General features: G+C 42.6%; 1 protein-coding gene across 1 annotated transcript; it reads right to left on the bottom strand.

The window, feature by feature from the left end:
• Positions 1 to 204: 204 nt before the first annotated feature.
• hacd4 (3-hydroxyacyl-CoA dehydratase 4) lies at positions 205 to 22,189 on the bottom strand. The gene is made up of 7 exons (XM_007900008.2): positions 22,117 to 22,189; positions 19,792 to 19,898; positions 18,275 to 18,402; positions 13,575 to 13,687; positions 6,221 to 6,327; positions 3,600 to 3,731; positions 205 to 2,704 (listed from the first exon to the last, which is right to left on the bottom strand). The coding sequence occupies exons 1-7, from the start codon at positions 22,158 to 22,160 to the stop codon at positions 2,622 to 2,624; spliced, it is 714 nt and encodes a 237-aa protein (XP_007898199.1). The 5' UTR covers positions 22,161 to 22,189; the 3' UTR covers positions 205 to 2,621.
• Positions 22,190 to 22,382: the final 193 nt, after the last annotated feature.

The raw sequence follows: 22,382 nt of genomic DNA, 5'->3' as shown, positions 1-22,382 counted from the left end.
AAATTAAACCTAAATTGGGGTGGGGGTTGGCACTGGGGGTTTGAAGTATGGGTTTGAGTGCTGCTAGAGTTTAACCAGTTAGAACTTCACTGCTTCCAATTGGGAGCACTGTTTGGCAAGCTTCCCATTGCTTGGCCAGATAGGACCACCCTACTTATTAAGGCTTTGGTTTGCAGAGTTAACAACAACAAATTACATTTGTGTTTTAGATTCTTTATTTTAAAATAAAAATATTTAATGTTTAGGTACAAAATCAATACATGTTAATTTGTATTAGACAAGGTTAATAGACCATATAGAAAAACAGCTTCAAAATGAAGGTTGTGTTGTAGTTAAATTCTGGACCCTAGGAAAAACTAATCAAAAGTAACTTTAGACCAGGTGGAATATCTCCTGCTTAATCCACCGAACATGGGACCACACTAAAAGCCTAAATGTTTTGCTATAATTGCTTAGTTAGTGATAACCTTTTGTATATCTGTGTTGGAACATGTAATAAAATAACAATAACCTTTGCATGTGATGTAGCGCATATATCATTGAAATATCACAAAGCACTTGACAGGACTTTACAGTGAAGTATAGGCCGTCTGTATTTTTTAGGTTAATTTATCCACAGAAACAGCCACAATGTGAACAACCAATTTTGATCTGGAGGATTGTTGGCTGGGACACCAGGAGAAATTCCCTACTGTTTTTGAAAAATCTTATGGGATCTTAAGAGATGACACAAAACATTTCTCATACCCGAATGTTTAGCAATATCACAATGTTTAGCTTTGCTCAGTAGAATCCAGCATTTTTGTTGCTGAAGTACAACTGTTAAATGCCCAGAGAACCTGCACTGTGATTAACAACCTTGCAAAATTGCTTCAGTTAACCCATCTACTCTGGGTCTCCTGGCCCCAGAACAGAAATGATTATTCAGCACTTTAATCGACCATGACAACGATATTTAAAAACAACATTAAAAAAAAACTGATAAATGAGTTTTCTTTTTAAGAAACACATTTGCATTGCCTGCTCCATCCATTGCTCCGTGGCTTTTCTGTCTCCACATTGCCCTCTAGTGCTGAAATCCCACCATCCTCGCAGTAAAACAGGGTCATTCAAATATTTATTCAGACAACACAATAATAAAAATCCTTACATTTGATGTAACGCTTTTCAATTCTGGGGGACATCACAAAGCAGATCACAGGATAGTGGCTGTTTTTTTGCAGATGAAACGAGCCAATTTGCTCACAGCAAATTCTCACAGCCATGAAGTGAATGGCCAATTTTTTTTTTAATTTGAGAGGATTGTTGGCCAGGGCACCAGGAGAAACCTGCTGGTTGAGGTGGGGGGTGGGGGGAGAGAAGAGGGTCCATTAATTCTGTAACAGCCTTATAACAGGATGTTATTGCTGGTCAGTCCTTAACTTGTGTATTCACTGCGCATGTGCAGTGCGTGGAAAGTGATATTAGTGGTGACCTGCTGACCCAGAAAGTGTATTGTTTAGCAGGCGAGGAGCTAGCTGACATTTTGAAGTGAGCTGGCTGTTTTTCTGCACACATTTTGGATTTTCAGTAAGTAAATTTGAGGTCCATATCCCTAACTATATTGGACACTGGCTGCAAAGCTCTGGGTGGTCTGCAGCTTGCATAGGGAAGTGCTGTGTTGTCTGCTGTGCAGGGTATTAATATAGTCAAGCCTGGCATTATAAAGACATGGACGTTATGGGAGCCTGGGGGAGGGGCAGTGGCGGAGGTGGATAGGAAAGCATCAGGAATATTGTAAAACTCAACGTTGAAATCTTCTCCAATTCTGGACAATTGCTGAAAAAAGGGCACAGTAGTTTCTCAATGCTCCCTTTCTACTTAACATCTAAATATCAGATGCATCATGCACTTCTTCAATCAATGTTCAACACTGCAGGATTCCTTGAAATGGCAAACACATACCCCTACCATGGACTCATTCTTCATTCTCAGAAATGAATCAGGTTGACTAGGAACTACTGGGTAGAATAATTCTGGAATTGTAACTGTCACAGAATTTGCTGCAGCTGTAAACTGTTGGCTTTCTTCAATGATTCATACACCACAATTGTGCAAGCATCCCCAGATTGCACTAGACCGCTTGTGAAGCCAGGCCCTGAGACAGAACTGATACCAGAGCCTTGGGACATCCTCCCGACGTGAAAGGCGCTATACAAATGTAATCTTGTTGTTGTTGTTGTTGATACAATTGCTTAGTAGTTAACGCTGAACATGACAGGCCAGACTTAGTTGTGTTTTAGCTATTCAATTTGTGTTCAAAGTAAAATGTCTGAATAGATATTAACATGTGAATTGGAGCTGCAGCAGAAGCAAGGGATTAACAATGTCACAAATGTGATGCGCCAATTCATCAGTGTAATACTTTTTAAAACTATCAACCCTTCGTTGTATAATTAATTCTCACGATGCACAGTATTGTCCTATATTGAGCTCCATAAGATGTTCAACTAGCTAATGGCTCAGGTGGGCTCTGTTGACACCGTGCATTATTGCAATCCAGCTTAGACCTTTGAACTTCAAGCTCATTACTGAATTGCTGGCAGTGCTGTTAAATGCCATTGACGACAATCCAAATCCATTTACTTTTGCTTGATCTTCACAACGCACTTCCTCATGAGTTTCTTTCGTTCTTCGTAGAACTGCTGGCAGCTGACGTACGTGCCTAAATGTCGTGATAAACAGCAGAATGTCAGAATACAGTGTCTTGAACTCAAAATATTGCAGTAGAAAAATAAGCCTGGAATCCTGCTTTTGACTATGTGCTTTAAGGTTGAAGAACAAGACTTTGTTGAAATGCAGCATCACTGGGTTATAAATTTTACCTTGGTTTAGATTTACTCTATTTCTTTAGTAATTCGGAGCATCCAGAATTTGGCAAATAATAATATAGCGTTTGATATAGCACCTAATCACATCTTCAAGATGTCTCAAAGCGCTTTACAGAATATACTGTAAAGTGAACTGACTATATTTTGTGGACAAAACGTGGCAGCCAATTGCACACAGCAGTGCCTCACAAACAGTCGTGGATTAAGTGACCAAATTATTATCATTATTTGATGCTAAATGCAGGTATAAATTCCCTTTCAGGAAACTACATTACTTTCCGTAAATAGATTAAGTAAACATTGCAAAACATCCGAGGGACACATACACTTTCTGCACAACTGTGTGCAATAGGGGCACTTCACCCACAGCATATCTTATCAACTCATACACTGTTCCTCTTTCCATTTCCTTACCTCAGTAAATTTCTCCCCCAAAGGACACACAGTTTCCAAGACATGCTCCAAGGTCTCTACCCCTATTAAATACTACAAGGCTTGTTAAGTAATGGGAGGGGAGTTGTGAAATAATTGTCCTCCAACCTGCCCCTTCCTGTATGGGAGCACCTGGATCAGACTACCACTCCTGATCGCTCCATTCAGATTAACATCTTTGCCTGTAGGCATAAACCCACACTGCGATAATCCTTGCTACAGCATGTTGGGGCAGCAACACACCACACAACTGTACAGTTGTGACATATTAGGGGAAACGAAGCATTTCAGACTTACCGAGAATAAGTATTATAATGTACAGCTGTAGTATGTATGGGAAATGGATCACAGCGCCAACAGGCCATGCCAACTGGAAGGAATAAGTGCCCAGGGCTTCAAAGTACGGCAATGCCTGGTAAATGGCAATTCCTAGATAAAAGAAAAGACAATAATTAAGCCTAAGAGGAAGCCTTACATTTAATTGAGAATGGGCATGAGAGTGTGTGTGAGAGAGAGAGAGGTGGGAAAGATGGAGAGAAGGAGATTGTGAAAGTGAGTGCGTGGGTGTGACGAGAGAAATGGATGGAAAACATGATGTTTCACAACCAATTCTATTTGATAACTGAAAACAAAAACAGAAGTCGCTGGGAACACTCAGCAGGTCAGGCAGCACCTATGGAGAAAGGAAAGTGAGTCAATGTTTCGAGTCCACGACCCTTTGTCAGAACTGGGGCATGTTGATGAGGGGAGAGGGTTTTAAGGGCTCATGGAGAGGGGGGACAGGGCAAGGAAGACAAAGGAGAAAATGGGGTAGAGGACATCTGTTATCCCTTAAAAGCCTCTCCCTCCCAACATGCCCCAGTTCTGACGAAGGGTCGTGGACCCGAAACGTTGACTCACTTTCCTTTCTCCATAGTTGCTGCCTGACCTGCTGAGTGTTCCCAGTGACTTCTGTTTTTATTTCCGGATTTCCAGCATCTGCAGTATTTTGTGTTTTGTTTCCATTTGATAATTATCACATTCAATCTGTCAAACAGCAGAAATTCAGTCAATAATTATCAACTGGTATTGGGTCCACCTACATCAAAGAGGTTGAGGTTGGTCACATACGTAGAGAGTCACCCTCGACTTGGTTACTGCATTTTAAAGCTTTGAGTGCAGCAAGTTTAAAGGTGGCCACACTGGGTATTACAGGCACTGAATAACAGTGCAACACTGCCCTATTCACCTCTAAAAAAAACGTGGTGTGACTCCTGCTTGGGGATAAAGGATGAAAGCCCCATCACTTAATGTGAAAAAAAAACTCTGACAGACTCTACCCAATTTCCAGTCACATCAAATTCAAAGCTGCTTTTGAAATGAGTGCTAAATAATAATAATAATCCTTGCATTTGATATAGTGCCTTATCACGTCTTCGAGACGTCTCAAAGGGCTTTGCAGGATATATTGTAAAGTGAATTGACTGTATATTTTGTGGGCAAAATGCAACAAGGTCCTGGTTGACAGAACCAGTCTGCAGAGAATGGAAATGTCATGCTTGTACAGCTCTCTAGCAGAAAGTGTTCAACTGAGTGCAAGGACAAGAAGCAGCTCAAGTTGACGAGGGTCTGTTGGGCCAGCATATAACACTGAAAGCCCAAAAGCACCAAATGGGCAAGAATGTTACAACGTGGTCGATGGATGTACCAAAAATTAGATAGAATGGTAAATATTTCTGAGTCCCTTGCCATATTTACTGTGAAAGTGATTGAGAATAATAATCTTTGCATTTCATATAACACTGCATTGGAGTGTCATCTTACACTATATGAATTCCAACAACCTGACGTGTGGCTTGAACCCACAATCTTCTGACTCGTAGACCAGAGTGCTAGCAACTAAGCCAGGTTGACACACAAACAGAACCTGAAGGCTTGGCTGATGACGGGGCGAACGGCATACACCAGGCTGGAGTTAGCTGAGCGGAGGAGGCGAGCAGAGGAGTCAGGCAGGAACAGATCAGAGAGATAGAAAGATACTATAATAATAATAAATGTTGCATTTGCTACAGGACCTTCTCACGTTGTTGAGGTCTCAAAGCACTTAGCATGATTTACTGTAAAGTGCAGTGACTGTGTATTTATAGGCAAACACAATAGCTAATTTTGCACTCAGCAATGTCCCACCAACAGCCATAAAATGAGTGACCAATTTTAAAAACTCCCTTCTCTAAGTGCTAGGGCATAAAGAGATTTATTGGTGAGGGCAAGGACCTTAAATGAATAATATTGCATTTGGGTTCCATAATATCCCATGTTTGCTACTAGGAGACATGATAAAAGATCCCTTGACCCTGTTTTCCAGCAGGTTCATGCTGTAAAATAAATATGACCAATGTCCTGTTCATCAGGTCACCATCGACATCACTTCCTGCTTTGTCCATGTGCAGCAAAACAGGAAGTGATGTTGACAGCAATCTGATGAGTCAAAAGTCATCCATTTTAGCCCAATATTCACCCACAAAATAAACAGTCAATCCACTTTACACTTTATACTGTGAAGCGCTTTGAGACGTCTCAACAATGTTATAAAACAGGATATCAAATGCAAAGATGAGTACTATTTCTTATGAAAGTCAACTGGCACACAGAAACTGGCTACTCAGTTAATGGGATCTACCTGCAACTGCATTATAACGGATATCCATACTATCAAGAAGCACGTTATAACCAGGCCAGATTGTACTGACCATGAAGTCACTGTCCTGTACAAACCAGCAGTTGAAAACAGTTTTGCCTGGAAGGGGAAGGGGTTGGAGGGTGTTTTATCTCTTTTACATCCAGATACTTCTATTCAATACTAAATTTTTAACTAAGATCAGAAAGAGTGTCCGAGATATTCCTTTATTCAATCAGTGTCTTGGATGAAAGCAAATTACCTTCTGCCATCACTGCCAGGGGGTAGAGAGGGATCCAAAGAGAATGATGAATCCATGATAAAATATGTAAATCAGTTGTTATGAGTGACAGCATGAGGTATGGATATCTAGAATATTAAAAGAACAGGATTCATTAGTTGCTTTCAAATTAAAAACAATTCAAGAGAAAAGTAATAATAACAACAAAATTACATTTGTATAGCGCCTTTCAAGTCAGGAGGACTTCCCAAGGCGCTGGACAGTCCATGGAAGGTTATCTGCACAGGGAGTTTCAAAGAGAGCATAGTAAATCATAAATGTTTTTATATATTCTCTCTCGCCTTTGCCCCTATGGCCCACATCCTATTAACCAATGCACATTTTGCTCTTGTATTTCTCGGTACGTCCATGGAAATTCCTTTCTACCTGGGTGAGCTGGTTTGCAAGTTTCAGCTCACTGAAATGAAAGCTAATATTACAGCAATAAAGGTTTATTGCATAGAATTGCAAAAACAACAACAGCAACAACAACAATACAAAATTACTTTTGTATAGCTCTTTTCATATCAGGAGGACATCCCAAGGCGCTGGACAATAAGTGTTTCGGACCCGAGCTGGGGGTCGGCATTGGGGAGGGAGGGCAGGGGGGAAGGAGCGTAATTGAAAGCACGGTCGAAGAAGAGGGTCTTGAGATGGGTCTTGAAGGAGGCAAGGGAGGAAGCGATGCGGAGGGACTGCGGGATGGAGTTCCAGAGGGTAGGGGCAGAGTGGCAGAAGGCCCACCTGCCAATGGTGGGAGGTGCGAGGCGGGGGAATGTGAAGCAGGCCGGAGCCAGCTGAGCGGAGGGAGCAAGCAGGATGATACGGGGTTAGGAAGTTGCAAAAGTAGGGGTTAGCAAGGCCATGGAGGGCTTTGAAGGTGAGGACCAGGATCTTGAACTGTATTCTCTGTGTGATGGGAAGCCAGTGGAATTGGGCGAGGATAGGGGTGATAGGGTTACAGAGCCTGGTGCCGGAGAGGACAAGGGCTGCAGAGTTCTGGATGATCTGCAGCCTGTGGAGGTAGGAGTTGGGGAGGCTGACAAGCAGGGCATTTGCACAGTCATGCCTGGATGTTATGAATGCATGTATGAGGGTTTCGGTGGCCTGCGGTGTGAGACAGTGGCAGAGCCGGGCAATGTTGTGGAGGTGGGGGAAGGCAGAGCGGGTCATGACACGGATGTGGGGGTAGAAAGGATAGTTGAGGGTCAAACAAGACCCCAAGGTTCTGGACTGGCTCAGTGAGGTGGAGTGTGCAACCATGGATGGTGATGCTGTCAGCGCCTGAGGTGTGGAGGTGCTGACGGGAACCAATCAGGAGAGCCTCGGTCTTGTTGACGTTCAGCTGAAGAAGTTAGCTTCTCATCCAGGACTTGATGTCATGACAGACATTCTGGTTGAGTAAAGGAGTAACTCGGGCGATGTTTCCGATATTAGTTAAAAATTTTGTATTGAATAGAGGTACCAATAAAATGCAAACTGCACATGTACATGAACAGTGTACATTTCAATGTTGTAAGATGTGCAGTTGTGGAGAGGAAACAGAACTGTCCCTTTCACAGGAAAGCCCATTCTGTTTTTGAAGTGGTTCCTTTATTATAAGCCAATCTAAAATGCTTGGTGCACATCACTGCAATTTGCAGCAAATCCTGTGAAGTATTTTCGAATGCTTCAATGATGTGATAAGATCCCTCATATCATTAAAGCGTTTCAAAATACTTCACAGGATTCAAATGCAAGGATTATTATAATAATGATAATAATAATCCTTGCATTTGATATTGCGCTTTTCACGTCGGGAGGACGTCCCAAAGCGCTTCACAGAACACACTGTAAAGTGAATTGACTGTATATTTGCGGGCGAACGCGGCAGCCAATTGCGCACAGCAATGTCCCACAAACAGTCGTAGATTGAAAATGACCAATTTATTATTGTTTTTTGTTTTGTTTTGTTTTGGAGGGATTATTATCTTTCACAGTGGCATGCACAGGCTGCTCTTAAAGATTAAAATAAAATCTATTCAAAGTCATCAACAGCATGCCTTGGGGGAGGGGGGTAAATAGGTAAGTGGGACCCCCTTGGAGCTGAGCTGGCACCAAGGTGACATGTTTGTCAGGTTTTGTAACCGGGGGAGGGGGGCAATGGGTGATTAATATGGAATCCTGTATCTTAGTGGTTAGAGCACTCGAGAGGACCTGGGTTGGATTCCCAGGCAGGGTGAAATATTAGGCAAGTTTCCTTACTCCACAAGCCTCTCTTTAGCTATCTTTAAGTAGGAGTCTGGTTGTTAGACAACTGTCTCTTTCCGAGGGGGGTGGGGGTGGAGTGGGGGTGGAGTGGGGAACAGAGTGGGGGTAGAGTGGGGGTGTGGTGGAGAGGGGGTGGAGTGGGGTAGAGTGTGGAGATGTAGTGGCGGTGGTGTGGGGGTGGAGTCAGGTAGTGTGGTGGCGGTGTGGGGGTGGGGTAGAGTGGGGTGGTGTGGGGGTGGAGTGGGGGTGGAGTGTGGTGGTGTGGGGATGGAGTGGGGTAGAGTGTGGTGGTGGAGTGGGGGGGGAGTGAGGTAGAGTGTAGTGGTATGGGGGTGGAGTGGGGATGGAGTGGGGGTGGAGTGTGGTGGTGTGGGGATGGAGTGGGGTAGAGTGTGGTGGTGGAGTGGGGGGGGAGTGAGGTAGAGTGTAGTGGTATGGGGTGGAGTGGGGATGGAGTGGGGTAGAGTGTGGTGGTGTGGGGGTGGAGTGGGGTAGAGTGGGTGGTGTAGAAAAACGACAAGTGACATCAGTGTGACGTTATACTTAAACAACTAAACCAGGGAAAATGTAGAACAAACGGCAACACAAACAACACTAACAACAACACAACACAAACAACAACACAAACAATACAACACAAACAACACCACTAACAACACAAACAACACTAACAACAACACAACACAAACAACGACACAAACAATACAACACAAACAACATCACTAACAACAACACAAACAACACAAACAACAACACTAATAAAAAACCAACAAAAAACTTTTTAAACTTATAATTTTTTTAAAAAAAAAACTAAAATCCAGAGTGAGAGAGAGAGGAAAGAATGGCATGGAAGGTGATGTGCGAGGACTGAGGTATGTGGGAGTTGATGGAGGGTAATAATAATCCTTGCATTTGATATAGCGCTTTTCATGTCGGGAGGACGTCCCAAAGCGCTTCACAGAACACACTGTAAAGTGAATTGACTGTATATATGTGGGCGAACGCGGCAGCCAATTGTGCACAGCAATGTCCCACAAACAGTCGTAGATTAAAAATGACCAATTTCTTATTGGTTTTGGTTTTGGAGGGATTATTATTAGGCGTGTGGCGTAAGGAAACTTGCCCAAGGTTTCGCCCTGTCTGGAATTGAACTCAGGTCTCTCGCTTGCAAAGCGAGTGCTCTAACCACTGAGCTACAGGACTCCACGTAGTCTGAGCCCGGGTGACTTCATCTGCAGCAAGTGTCTGCAACTGAGGAAGCTCCAGCTCAGAGTAGCTGAGCTGGAATCTGAGGTGCAGACATTGCGCAGTTAGGGAAAGTGAGAGCTTCCTGGATAGTTTCATCCTGGAGCCAGTCACTCCCTTGAGGCTCAGGGAACGTACAGATTACGTTACTAGTCAGGGACAGGACTGGGTGACTGACAGTCAGGCAGGTAAGGGGACCCCAGAGAGAGTGGCGGAGAAGCCTCAGGCTTTAACCTTGTCAAGGGGCAGAAAACACTAGTGGGAGTAGTTTACAGACCCCCGAACAGCAGTCACAGTAATACGTAGATTATTAACCAGGAAATTAGTGGAGCATGTAGCAAAGGAAATATACTAATAGTGGGTGATTTTAATCTTCATATAGATTGGGAAAACCAAATTGACAAAAGTAAGTTAGAGGAGGAGTTTATAGAATGCATTAGAGATAGTTTTCCAAATCAGTATGCTAAGGAATCAACCAGGGAACAGGCGATCCTAGATCTTGTTTTATGTAATGAAATAGGGCTAATCAGCAATCTGGAAGTTAAGGCTCCTCTCGGGCAGTAACCATAACATGATGGAATTTAACATTAAGTTAGAGAGTGATGTAGTTAAGTCTGAAGCAGGGGTCCTAAATTTAAATAGAGCAAACTTTGCAGGTATGAGAGAGATTTAGCTAAAATAAACTGGGAAATAAGATGAAAGGACATGACGGTAGACCAGCAATGGCAAACCTTTAAAGATATAATACATAATTCCCAGTGATCACATATTCCCTTGAGAAATAAAAATACCACGGGTAAAGTGGTTCAACCATGGCTAACTAGAACAGTTAGGGAAAGTATAAAATTAAAAGACCTATAATACTGCCAAAAAGAGCAGTACACCTGAGGATTGGGAGGGCTTCAGAGACCAACAAAGAAAAACTAAGAAACTGATTAGAAGGAAGAAAATGGATTATGAGGGCAAACTAGTTAGGAACATAAAGACAGACTGCAAGAGTTTTTACAAATACATAAAGAGGAAGAGACTATCAAAAGTGAATGTGGGTCCATTACAGGCAGAGACAGGAGGAATTATAATGGGGGATAAAGATATGGCAGAGTCCTTAAACAAATACTTTGCTTCTGTCTTCACATTAGAAGATACTGAAAACTTACCAAAAATAGAGGGAAACCAAGAAGCTAATGTTAGTGAGCAGGGAAATTAATATCAGTAAGGAATTAGTGCTAGGGAAACTGTTGGGATTGAAAAATGACAAATCCCCTGGACCTGATGGCCTGCATCCTAGGGTTTTAAAAGAGGTGGCTGCTGAGATAGTGGATGACTTGTTTTTGATATTCCAAAATTCTCTGGATTCTGGAATGGTTCCCATTGATTGGAAGATCGCAACGGTAACACCACTATTTAAGTAGAGTAGGAGAAAGAAGGATCAGTGCTTGGGCCTCAACTATTTACAATCTATATCAATGATCTAGACAAGGTCATAGAACTTAAAATATCTAAATTCGCGGATGATACTAAGCTAGGTGGGAGAGTAAGCTCTGAGGATGACACAAAAAGATTGCAAAGGGATATAGATAGACTAGGTGAGTGGGCAAGAAGGTGGCAAATGGAATATAATGTGGGGAAGTGTGAAATTATTCACCTAGGTAGTAAAAACAGAAAAGCAGATTATTTCCTGGAGAAGGAAAGACTAGATAGTGTTTGTGTTCAGAGGGATTCGGGTGTCTTTGTACACCAGTCACAAAAAGTTCGTTTGCAGATACCGCAAGCAACTAGGAAGGCTAATGGCGTGTTGGCGCTTATTGCAAAAGAGTTAGAATACAAGAGTAGGGAAGTCTTCCTGCAACTGTATAGGGCCTTGGTGAGACTGCACCTAGAATATTGTGTACAGTTTTGGTCTCCTTATTTAACGAAGGACATACTCGCCTTAGAAAGGGTGCAGGTAGATTCACTGGGTTAGTTCCTGGCATGAAGGAATTGACCTGTGAGGATAGGTTGAGTAAACCAGGCCTATATTCTCTAGAATATAGAAGAATTAGGGGTGATCTTATAGAAACATATAAGATTCTTATGGGGCTTGACAGAGTAGACAGTGTGAGATTGTTTTCCCTGATAGGAGAATCTATAACTGGGGTCACATTCTTAAGATTAAGGGTCAGCCTTTTCGAACAGAGTTGAGGAAACACTTCTTCACTCAGAGGGTAGTGAATTTATGGAATTCTCTACCCCAGAAGGCTGTAGATGCTCAGTCCTTGAACATATTCAAGACTGAGATTGATAGATTTCTAAAGGGTAGAGGCTTTAAGGGATATGTGGATAAGGCGGACAGATGGAGTTAGGTTAGAAGATTAGCCATGATCTTACTGAAAGGCGGGGCAGGCTCGAGGGGCCGAAGGGCCTACTCCTGCTCCTATTTCCTATGTTCTTATGTTCCTATATTCAATCCACAACTGTATGTGGGACACTGCTCTGCATAATTGGCAGCCGTGTTTCGCCCACAAAATGTAGTTAATTCACTTTACAGTATATTCTGTGAAGCGCTTTAAGACGTCTCGAAATCATGATAAGGCACTATATCAAATGCACCTGGGGCATGAGCAGGACACAGTGCGATTGCACATTGAATGAAGTCTGCACCAAAACTGCATTATAACTAAATTCCAGTTGAGAAGCGTATTATAATGGAGCTGCCCTGTATTATATATGACGTACGTTGACATGTCAGTCCTCAGAAGGCTAGTGTTTCTGTGCCCTGTATACAAATAAAAGTTCCAACTTTTCAGAGCTGCAGTCAAACGTTAATGCTTTTACTCACTTCCTCTTTCTATAGAACTCTAACTAAAAACAGTGGTGGCCAACCACAGGAACTTATAATAAAACTTGTCACAAGGTGGCACTCCATGCCCTGATAGTGGCACAGAAGACATGTTATCATTGGAGTCCACTGTGTGGAGGTTGCTGCTCCCCGGGCCCCCTCTGCCAGGGTCACCAGGAGCTGTGCGTGCCCAGGACGGTGACGAAGGCTGGGCCGCGAGGAAGCGTCACTGGGAGCCAGGGAGGAGGAGGTGGAACCGTAACTCACTGGTTATTACACGTCCCCTCGGGAAACGTAGTGAGAGACTGTGAGTGTGACTGTGTTTGTGTGTCAGTGTGAGTCTGTGTGTGTGTGTGTGACTGTGTGTGTGTGTGTGGGAGGGTTTGTGTGGGTGTGACTGTGTGTGTGTATGTGAATGTGACTGTGTGTTTCGATTACCTGACACACAGCAAGGTTGACATTTTGCTGTGTTGAGGCCAGAATAAGACTAATATGGGCCTCAATAGTGACAATCGTTTGATAACACCGCTTGCATCTATATTAACTCTGCTGAGAGTTGTGTAACAAACAGACTGGTCACTTAGGACTCAGTCCAGCTCATTTAGTAGCACTTTCACTCTCACGTCGGACAAGGCTGATTTCCAATACAGTGCTGGGGGTGCACTACGTTGTTGGGGACGCCATCCATCAGATGAGATGTTAAACCAAGGTCTCATCTGCCTCTTCATGTCAACGATAAAGATCTCAAAGCATGATTTGAAAAGTGAAGGAAGTTTTTCCCAATATTCTTATCAACAATCCCCAGATACAATTCGTCTTTCATTTCATGGCTGTTTGTGAGACATTGCTGTGTGCAAATTGGCTAGAAGCAATCACCAACAAAACAATACACATTATAGGAAAATCCTGTGAAGCCTTCTGAGATGACCTCCAGATGTGAAAAGTGCTAAATCAAATGCAAGGATTATTCATTATTTTACAATTGTTATATTTACTCCAGTTACCATCTATCTGTCCGCTCACCTGAACACATCCAGAGCACTCCAGAGGGAGAACAAGACGCACACAATATTTCTGCTCTGCAGTTCCTCTTGACTTGTAATGACCACAAACAGAATAACGTTCCTCTCAGACACCTACAAACAGAACAGAACATCAGGTACTGCAAACTACAAATGACTGGACTCATTTAAAAACAACTTGATGCTGTGATGGGAACATGGTAGGATGGGTGTTCTGCAAGCATAAGATCAAATGGGACGAAGGACCTTCTTCATCTAAACCTCCCTTGTGATCTATTTTGTTAAGTTATACAGAGAATCTGCCGATTCCAAATAATGGAGGCCAGGATGGTTTAAGATGTAAATCAGAGGCTGTATTTAATGGGCCTTTTCCTGAAGTCTATTACTTTGTTTATATGGCAGAAAGGAATCACATTGACTCTGTATTCAATTTGAGTGCTGATTTCCAATTTGCAGTGTGAACGTTGAAAACTACTCCTGAACTGTGGTAAATCAGCAAAGACCACACTGGCGTTCCGCCTTGGTACGTCCTCCTGACATGAAAGGCGCTATATAAATGTAATTTTGTTGTAAATGGTGTATCTGGTCTTTGGTATATCTAAAACTACTTGCAGATATTCTTACTTGAACACTACTTACTTGAATTGTTTACTAGTACATGTTGCTCAGATACAATAACATTTTAGATATACAGTATATCTACATGATGAAAGTCTTAACCAGTCCAGGCTGTTATTAAAATTCTGAATATTAGTTTCCCATCTTCACTACAGTCACTGAGTTTTCAATAACTTTTGACATATTTTGCTAGGGACATGTGTCAGCTTTGCTCAGTTTGATAGCATTCGCTTCTGGGTCAGAAGGTTGTGAGTTCGAGCCCCATGCAGCCTTTTGACCTACAACAAAAATAAATAATCCTTGCATTTGATACAGTGCCTTATGACATCTTCGAGATATCTGAAAGAGCTTCATAGAATATGCTGTAAAGTGAACTGATTGTATATTTTGTGGGAGAAACGCAGCAGCAAATTGCAAATTTTGCCTACAAAATACACACTTTATAATATATTCTGCGAAGCGCTTTGAGACATCTCAATGACGTGATAAGGCATTCTATCAAATGAAAAGATGATTATTATTATTATTGAGCTAGACACTTCAGTGCAGTGTTGGGAGCATTGCATACTTCAAGTGACATGAAACTGAGGTCCCGTCTACCTGTTCAGATGAATGTTAAAAATGTAATGACACTATTTGAAAGAGAAGCAAATTTAATCTGGCCAACAATCCTCCAGACAAATTGTTAATTCACTTGACTATGTGCAAAAAGGTTTTCCTGCGAATACACAGTCACTACCTTTCACACCAATTCCCTTTGGAGTTGTAGATGAGATATTTTCAGTTCACAACTGAAATTGTATCATGAAAATGGTTTGGGTTTATAATCTTTTCTGAATATAACAATCCATAAAGCTGATTCCCACTACCTGCGGGATACATTTACTTTTCAAGCTAATGTTACATACAAAATGACAAAGCAATCTATGTGGGAGAGAACCTGTGGAATCAAATATCTCAAAGAATTGGAGTGCTCCACTGACACAACTTTTCCAGGGCCAAATATAGAAAGATAACAGTGAGCTATAGACACCAATGAGAAATGCTGATCAGTAATAAAGGCATTGACCATACATTTCCTTCCTCCCAGTATAACTGAACTGAATTATCAAAATCCACTCTTACTGAAAGAGGCACCAGAAGGCAATATAAGCAAGTCACAGCAGCACAGTGTTAGTGGACCGTAGCAAACAACTGCTGTCTTTGTAGTGAGACAAGCCTGTCTGTGCAATGGGTTTCTTTCCAAACCAAACAAGCTGGGAACTGTCTGTGATTCTGGGAAGACTAGGCTCTCTGAAAGGGAGTTTTTAAAAAGGCTGGCTTGTACGTTACAGCTTTAACCCAATTAATGCACTGAGCAAAGACCTAACCTAAATTACTCTGCAGATGACAGACCTCGGAGACACAGGTTTGCTCTCTCTTGTCACTGGCACTGCCAAGCGGGTGTCTCTCGGTAAAGTGAGGTTTGTTCAGTGCCTGGTGTTGGGAAGAGCGCAGGATTGCTTCTGATAGTTTAACAATAACACCACCCCCTCCATTGCCTCGTAAGAGCTCTAAGCTACTACTCTGCATGAGGGGTGCTATATAAGTGCAAGTTGTTGTTGTAGTAAACTCTATGCCCAGGAAATGGGAACGGGAGCCATCCCAGGAGTTACAATGGGTGGGGCATTTGTAACGGGATTCCTTTATAAGGACTCACAGGTAGGAAGTGGGGTCTCCTTTCTGTAAACCGGAAACATGTCACACCAACCCACAACTCTGGAAACAAACTGTGTGGAAGTGGTAGTTCATGCAGATCAGTGTGGCCTGTTTCCAGTTAATAGGAAGGAGTCTCAATTTACCACTCAGTGCCCCTAATGGGCAAACTGCAGATCTTTAGACCACAATGTTACTGTTCCTCTCAAAGAGGCTTTTAATATTGCTGGTATTGTCATCAGGGAAAGGATATCACACCCAAAAGCTGTATGTAATGAAAGCTAAAAGAACATAAAAGCACTGATGCATTATAAAACATTTTCACAAGAAGCCAGCCTTGCGTTAAGGGCAGGCAAACGGGAACATGAGGATTGCTCTTAAAAGAGCCAGCAAAGACTATTGGCCGAATAACTTTCTTGTGAGCCATAAGTTTCTATAAGGAGGCAAATCTTACAGTAATATCTGAAATCTGGTTTCACTGTCAATCCAAAGCATTAATGAGGTTCAGACCTCTATTGTCTTAACCTTTCAATATAAAGCAACTGCTGTACTTGCACTTGCATAAAACCTTTCACATAGGATAATATTATAAATATTATAATGAATAATATAATAGCTCAATGTATTGCACAGTAAAAATATCTCACCTCTGGGTCATTGCCCACCTCTGTTACTAACTCTACCCTCGGGCTGCTGAGACCCTCATCTATTAATTTATCACATCCAGGCTGAACAATGGCAAAGCTCAATTTTCCATGAGTCTATCAACCCCTTCCTGGCTCAACTCTACTGCCTCCCCATCCCCCCAGCATATTTAAATTCAAGATCCTCTTTCTCACATTTTTAAATCCTTCCATGGGTCGCCTTACCTCTGCGAGTCACCTCCTCAAACCCTACCAACCCGGTCTCTCCCTTCACTCAGTGCAAACTGGCCAACTTCACATCTCCTGCCCTGTCTGTCAGATATTCTGCCTCTTTTTCTCTTGAATTCTATCCCAGAGTCACTCTGACTTGCTCCCTCCACCACCTCATTCAAGGCCTGTCTCAAAACATGCCTCTTTGTATGCACTTTCGGTCATCTTTCCCCACCCCCTCGGTTCCTACCACCAGCTTGGGTGCCTACATGGCATTGTCAAGTAATTTGCGATGCCCTCCTGATGTGAAAAATGTTACATAAATGTAAATTATACTGTAAGTCAATGGTAGAGGATGGGTGAGAATCATCAAGTAAGAGGGGAGGAGGGGTAGGTAGAAGATAGCTAACCAAAACCACAAAGAACAGGTTTCTAGGAAGATTTTGAGAACAGGAAGAGAGGGCACAATGCAAAGGAATTGGTAGAGATGCAGAGAGTCTGAGAGGGCATAAAGCGTAAAGAAAATTAAAAATGAAACAAGGAAAGAAAACAATGTATTTTTAGAGCTAATAGAGAACTCCCAGATCCACCCAAACAATGCTGTTTTACTTGCGTTGCTGCCTTTAAAAGGACTGATTGTGTCTATCTGCTTTCTCGCTAACATGGCAGGGTGCCCACCAGCCTGGCCTTCTAGTGTGGATGGAAGAACACTCCACTATATTAAGATTAATCTACAAAATACACAGTCAATCCACTCTACAATATATTCTGTCAAGCACTTTGAGACATCTCAACAACTTGATAAGGTGCTGTATCAAATGCAAGGATTATGATTCTTATAAATATATTTTTTTGAAAAATAATGCGAGTTGGAAACTTGCTAAAAAATGAATCCAGCTGTTGTAAAAGGTTAAGGGTTAGGTTAGCATTCCAGTGATTCCTTTCTCTGAGAGGCCGTACTTACGTCGCAGAGAATAAACAAGCAACGCATCAATATCATATTCTGGAGTCCTGTAGCTTAGTTCCTAGAGCACTCGCCTCGCAAGCGAGAGGACCTGGGTTTGATTCCCGGCAGGCCAAAATGCTAGGCAAGTTTCCTTACTCCATTCACCTCTGTTTTCTCAGCAGTAAGTAGGACCCGCTTATTGATCGATTGGCAGATTGGTTTTCCAGGGGTAATAATCCCTTCAAAACAAAAATAAACTTAAAATAATAATAATAATTTGGTCACTCAATCCATGACTGTTTGTGGGACACTGCTGTGCTCAATTGGCCTCCGTGTTTCACCCACAAAATATATAGTCAATTCACTTTACAGTATATTCTGTGAAGCGCTTTGAGACGTCTCAAAGCCATGATAAGGCGATATATTAAATGCAAGGATTATTATTATTATTATCCAGTTCTTGAAGGTTGACCATTTGAATGTTTAGTAAACAAGTCTACTTGAAGGATCTCAGTCAACAGTTTTCACACAGAAAATTAATTGAATCATGACATTACACAACAGAAGGCACAAGTTCTTAAGTCCTACCTGTAGAAATCGGGGAAGAAATGGGCTGTGATCAATACCCATGGCAATATGAATCAGTTCCAAAATTGATAACAATTGGCAGAGACCCATCACATCTCCAATAGAATGGTACGTATCCACCAACGAATCTCAAAGCAAGAAGAGGTTACAGATTGAGCTTAGCTTCAAGGTTTAACAACCAGATACTGTACACTGACAAACTCCAAATGGAAAGACATTCATTGATGAGTTATTTAAACACCAGGCAACTGAGTGCAGTGGAACAAGAGGGATGGTGGCTATTACAGTGCAGGCTATTACAGTCCTCTCACTTCTGGGACTTGCATTGCAATGCAGCATCAGTGCATAGTCAAGCCACATTATAATGTTTTTCACTGTAGCGCAAATTTGCTATAAGGCCGTCACTCTGTGGGCCCCATTCACTGTGTATGCACACACCCATTAGCTTCCCACATACCGGCCAACTTTTTGCACCAAAGTAGCAAATGGCTGATTATGTCATTAGGTTGCCATCTATTTATGTTATTTCCTGCTTAGCTTGTCATGAACAAAGCATGAAGGGATGTCAATGGCAAGCTAGTCATCTGGACATCGGACGGTTTTCATGTCCTGCGCTAAAACAATGGCTGACTTCTGGTTCATCCGGTCACTGACAATGCATGTCTAGGTAAGCAAGGTGTAGTTCTCTGGGACGAGTGCGCGTTCTATTCTGCACACGGGGAAATTTCCAGGCAAGGTGGAATAAACATGTGGAACTCCCAGTCTGATTAATAGCTCTTAAGCATGACAACGGGTTTCACACCTGTCAGATACCTGGCTGACCAAAACACACGGTAATTACAAAACAAAGAGGGAGAAACAGACGCAAGACAGTGAGGCAGAGTATTAGCGAGAGGGAGGCACACACACACACAGAAAGAGAGAGGTAGACACACACACATACATACATACACAAACTGACACATAAAAGCTTACATGCACACAGAGAGACCTTTTATCCACAATTTTTTATATTCATAATCAGGCTTTCTACTGTAAAATATAAAACCTCATCTTTGCATAGCTTTAAAATATCCTATTTTTAAGTATTCTATCAATGTGTGTAAATTTTTAATGTGCCCTTCTGAAAATAAAGGGTTTTATTTTCTCCTTCAGTGAACTTTATGTACATTGAGTTTAAATCCTGGCTAATTGTTTCCATTTAAGTACAGTTGAATCTCAATCTAGAAATGAATTTGTTTATTCAAAACCTGTCAGTGTGTATCTATAATGTCTCAGGCACTGCACTCTGTTTGCCAAATATTATGGAAAAAGCTTACAAGTTTAATCTGGACATTATATTTTGACGATGTTACCTTGGAGGGTTTAAGGATTTCTGTTCAAAGAGGTTATGAACCAACATGTGGATATCTGTGCTGAATTACACACCTGCACAGAACAAGCGCTTTGGAAAAAGGACAATATAGTCAACATGAAAACAATCTCGTACATTCTCATAAGCAGCATAAAGTGTTTACCTTCCCCAAATGTTAAAAATCGCACTGAGATATTCGAAAATATCCATGAAGATCCACAGAATTGCACCAGGTTATATGTAAAAAGATACCACGTCTTTATTCCATAACTGAAAAAAAGAAAAAAGAAAACTATTTTGCTTTATCAAACATTTAAAGTCTCCAGGGGACCCAGTGAATCTGCATTGGTACAGATGTGTTTGATCGCAGTCCATTAAGAAGCTTGGCAAGAATTAGCAAAATCCTCCCCCCAAAAATGGACATTCACTTCATGGCTGATTGTGGGCCATTTCTGTGTGCAAACTGGCTGCTGTATTTGCCCACAAATTCACAGTCACTGCGCTTCAAATCTTGTGAAACGCTTTGAGACATTTCAACTCGTCAAATGTGTTATGTCAAATGCAAGTATTATTATTATTGGTTAAAGGTCTCATCCAAAGGACAGCACATCCAACAAACCAAGTGTCAGCCCAGACATATGTAGGGCTTGAACCCATAGCCTTTTGACTCAGAGGCAAGAGTGCTGCCAACTAAGCCAGGCTGATACCTGTGCACAGTTACTAAATGACAAAACAGAGCTGATTTTCCTTTCCCCCTTCTAGGGCACAGAAGCCATTTGTAGCATTAATCGCGTGGCCTTGTGTGAGACTGGCCAACTGACTATACACCAGGGAATCTGTCAATCTGCATCACTCAGCTATTCACTGAAAAAACTCTCTGAGCCTTCGGGGAGCAGGTCCAGGCGTATGTAAACTTTTGCCACATCACCATCGGGACAATACACAGACTCGATAAAATCTATTTTTACAGGCCAGAGATGCCAATTTAAGAAACGCACATCGCAGTTCAGCATGCACATTGATATACCAACCCACAGGGTTATAGACAAAGCAGCTTGTGTGCAACACTACCAAAGCCCAACACTGCAACCTCCTCATAACTAGCTGCGTCATTGAGGGAAGTGCTGCACTTAGGATAGTGGTTCCCACAGGAAGAGAACAAGAGCGAAAAGCACCCAGCAAGTCACTCTCTGGTATCTCCCGGCTTTTGCTTGCAGAACAGTGCAGACAGATATCGAAGAGTGGGTCAGCTTCCTGGCCTTTTACCTGGGGAAAATAAGGCAAACTGAAGGGGGTAAAAGAACAGAAAGACAGGGGAACAAACAATCATTCAGTTCACACTTTCATGTCAAGCCTCAAAGCCCTTGCCCACTAACACAGCAAAGATGATCTTTGGATTGCAGAACTGCAGGGCACCTCATGCAAATAGTAAAGTTCCCTGGCCAACACTTGCTGAGTTCAGACAGGGCAGCAATGGGAGAGCTGTTGTTGATGCTGGTAATCCCACGCCGAGATCACAAAGGTCCTTAATAATAATAATAATCCTTGCATTTGATATAGCGCTTTTCACGTCGGGAGGACGTCCCAAAGCGCTTCACAGAACACACTGTAAAGTGAATTGACTATATTTGTGGGCGAACGCGGCAGTCAATTGCGCACAGCAATGTCCCACAAACAGTCGTAGATTGAAAATGACCAATTTATTATTGTTTTTGGTTTTGGAGGGATTATTATTAGGCTCTGTGTGGAGTAAGGAAACTTGCCCAAGGTTTCGCCCTCTGCCTGGAATTGAACTCAGGTCTCTCACTTGCAAAGCGAGTGCTCTAACCACTGAGCTACAGGACTCCACGGCCCCTTGGCCCATTTGATTTCATTCTTCCCAAATATCAACCCTATTAGTTCCCGCATTACAGCATTGAGCTGCCTTCATGATCTCAGCATACCCAGCCTCAACTACCCGCCCCGGCTACTTGTCGAATGAATTACTCTCTGTGTGAAGAAATGCCTCTTGGTGTGTCTCGGTACCTTGCCATCCGCAACTCTAAATCTGCGCTCTCTTGATGTTGTAAATATATATCTCTGGGTGCTCTCAAATGTTACTGTGTTTCCCATGAGCAAGTCTACTTCAAGTGGAGCAGTAAACCTGGCCAGTCACATCAGTGCAACCCACAGCAGTGATGGCTGGTTTCAGCAGCTTACAGCCTTGAGGATTCAGATACCAAACAGAAACAACACCCGACCTTTGCTCTGACACTCACGATCTTGTGGGAAGCCCTGTTGCTTCGCTCAAAACATCCCCTCTGTCTCCGTGTCTGTCTGCAACAAGCGGAGGCTGCAATCTCCACCGCCCCCCAAAAACAAACAGCAACAACTGGGGTGTAGGGAGCAATCCCCCCCAATCTGAGGATCAGCAGCCTGTTTCTCTGGGTGAGGGAGGGGAGGAGGGGGGTGGCCTTGGGGCAGGGATCAGAGGTCGCTCGTTGCTTACCTTGTGGGAGCTGATGTCCTCGCTGGTGACTGCAGCTCAGGCATCGTGACTGAGCACACACTGACCACTCACACTCACTCACTGTGTGACTGAGCACACACTGACCACTCACACTCACTCACTGTGTGACTGAGCACACACTGACCACTCACACACTCACTCACAGTGTGACTGAGCACACACTGACCACTCACACTCACTCACTGTGTGACTGAGCACACACTGACCACTCACACTCACTCACTGTGTGACTGTGCACACACTGA

Source organism: Callorhinchus milii, unplaced genomic scaffold (assembly GCF_018977255.1).
Source record: "Callorhinchus milii isolate IMCB2004 unplaced genomic scaffold, IMCB_Cmil_1.0 Scaffold32, whole genome shotgun sequence".
Classification (NCBI taxonomy): Eukaryota; Metazoa; Chordata; class Chondrichthyes; order Chimaeriformes; family Callorhinchidae; genus Callorhinchus; species Callorhinchus milii.
This window is presented reverse-complemented; position numbering and strand designations above follow the sequence as displayed.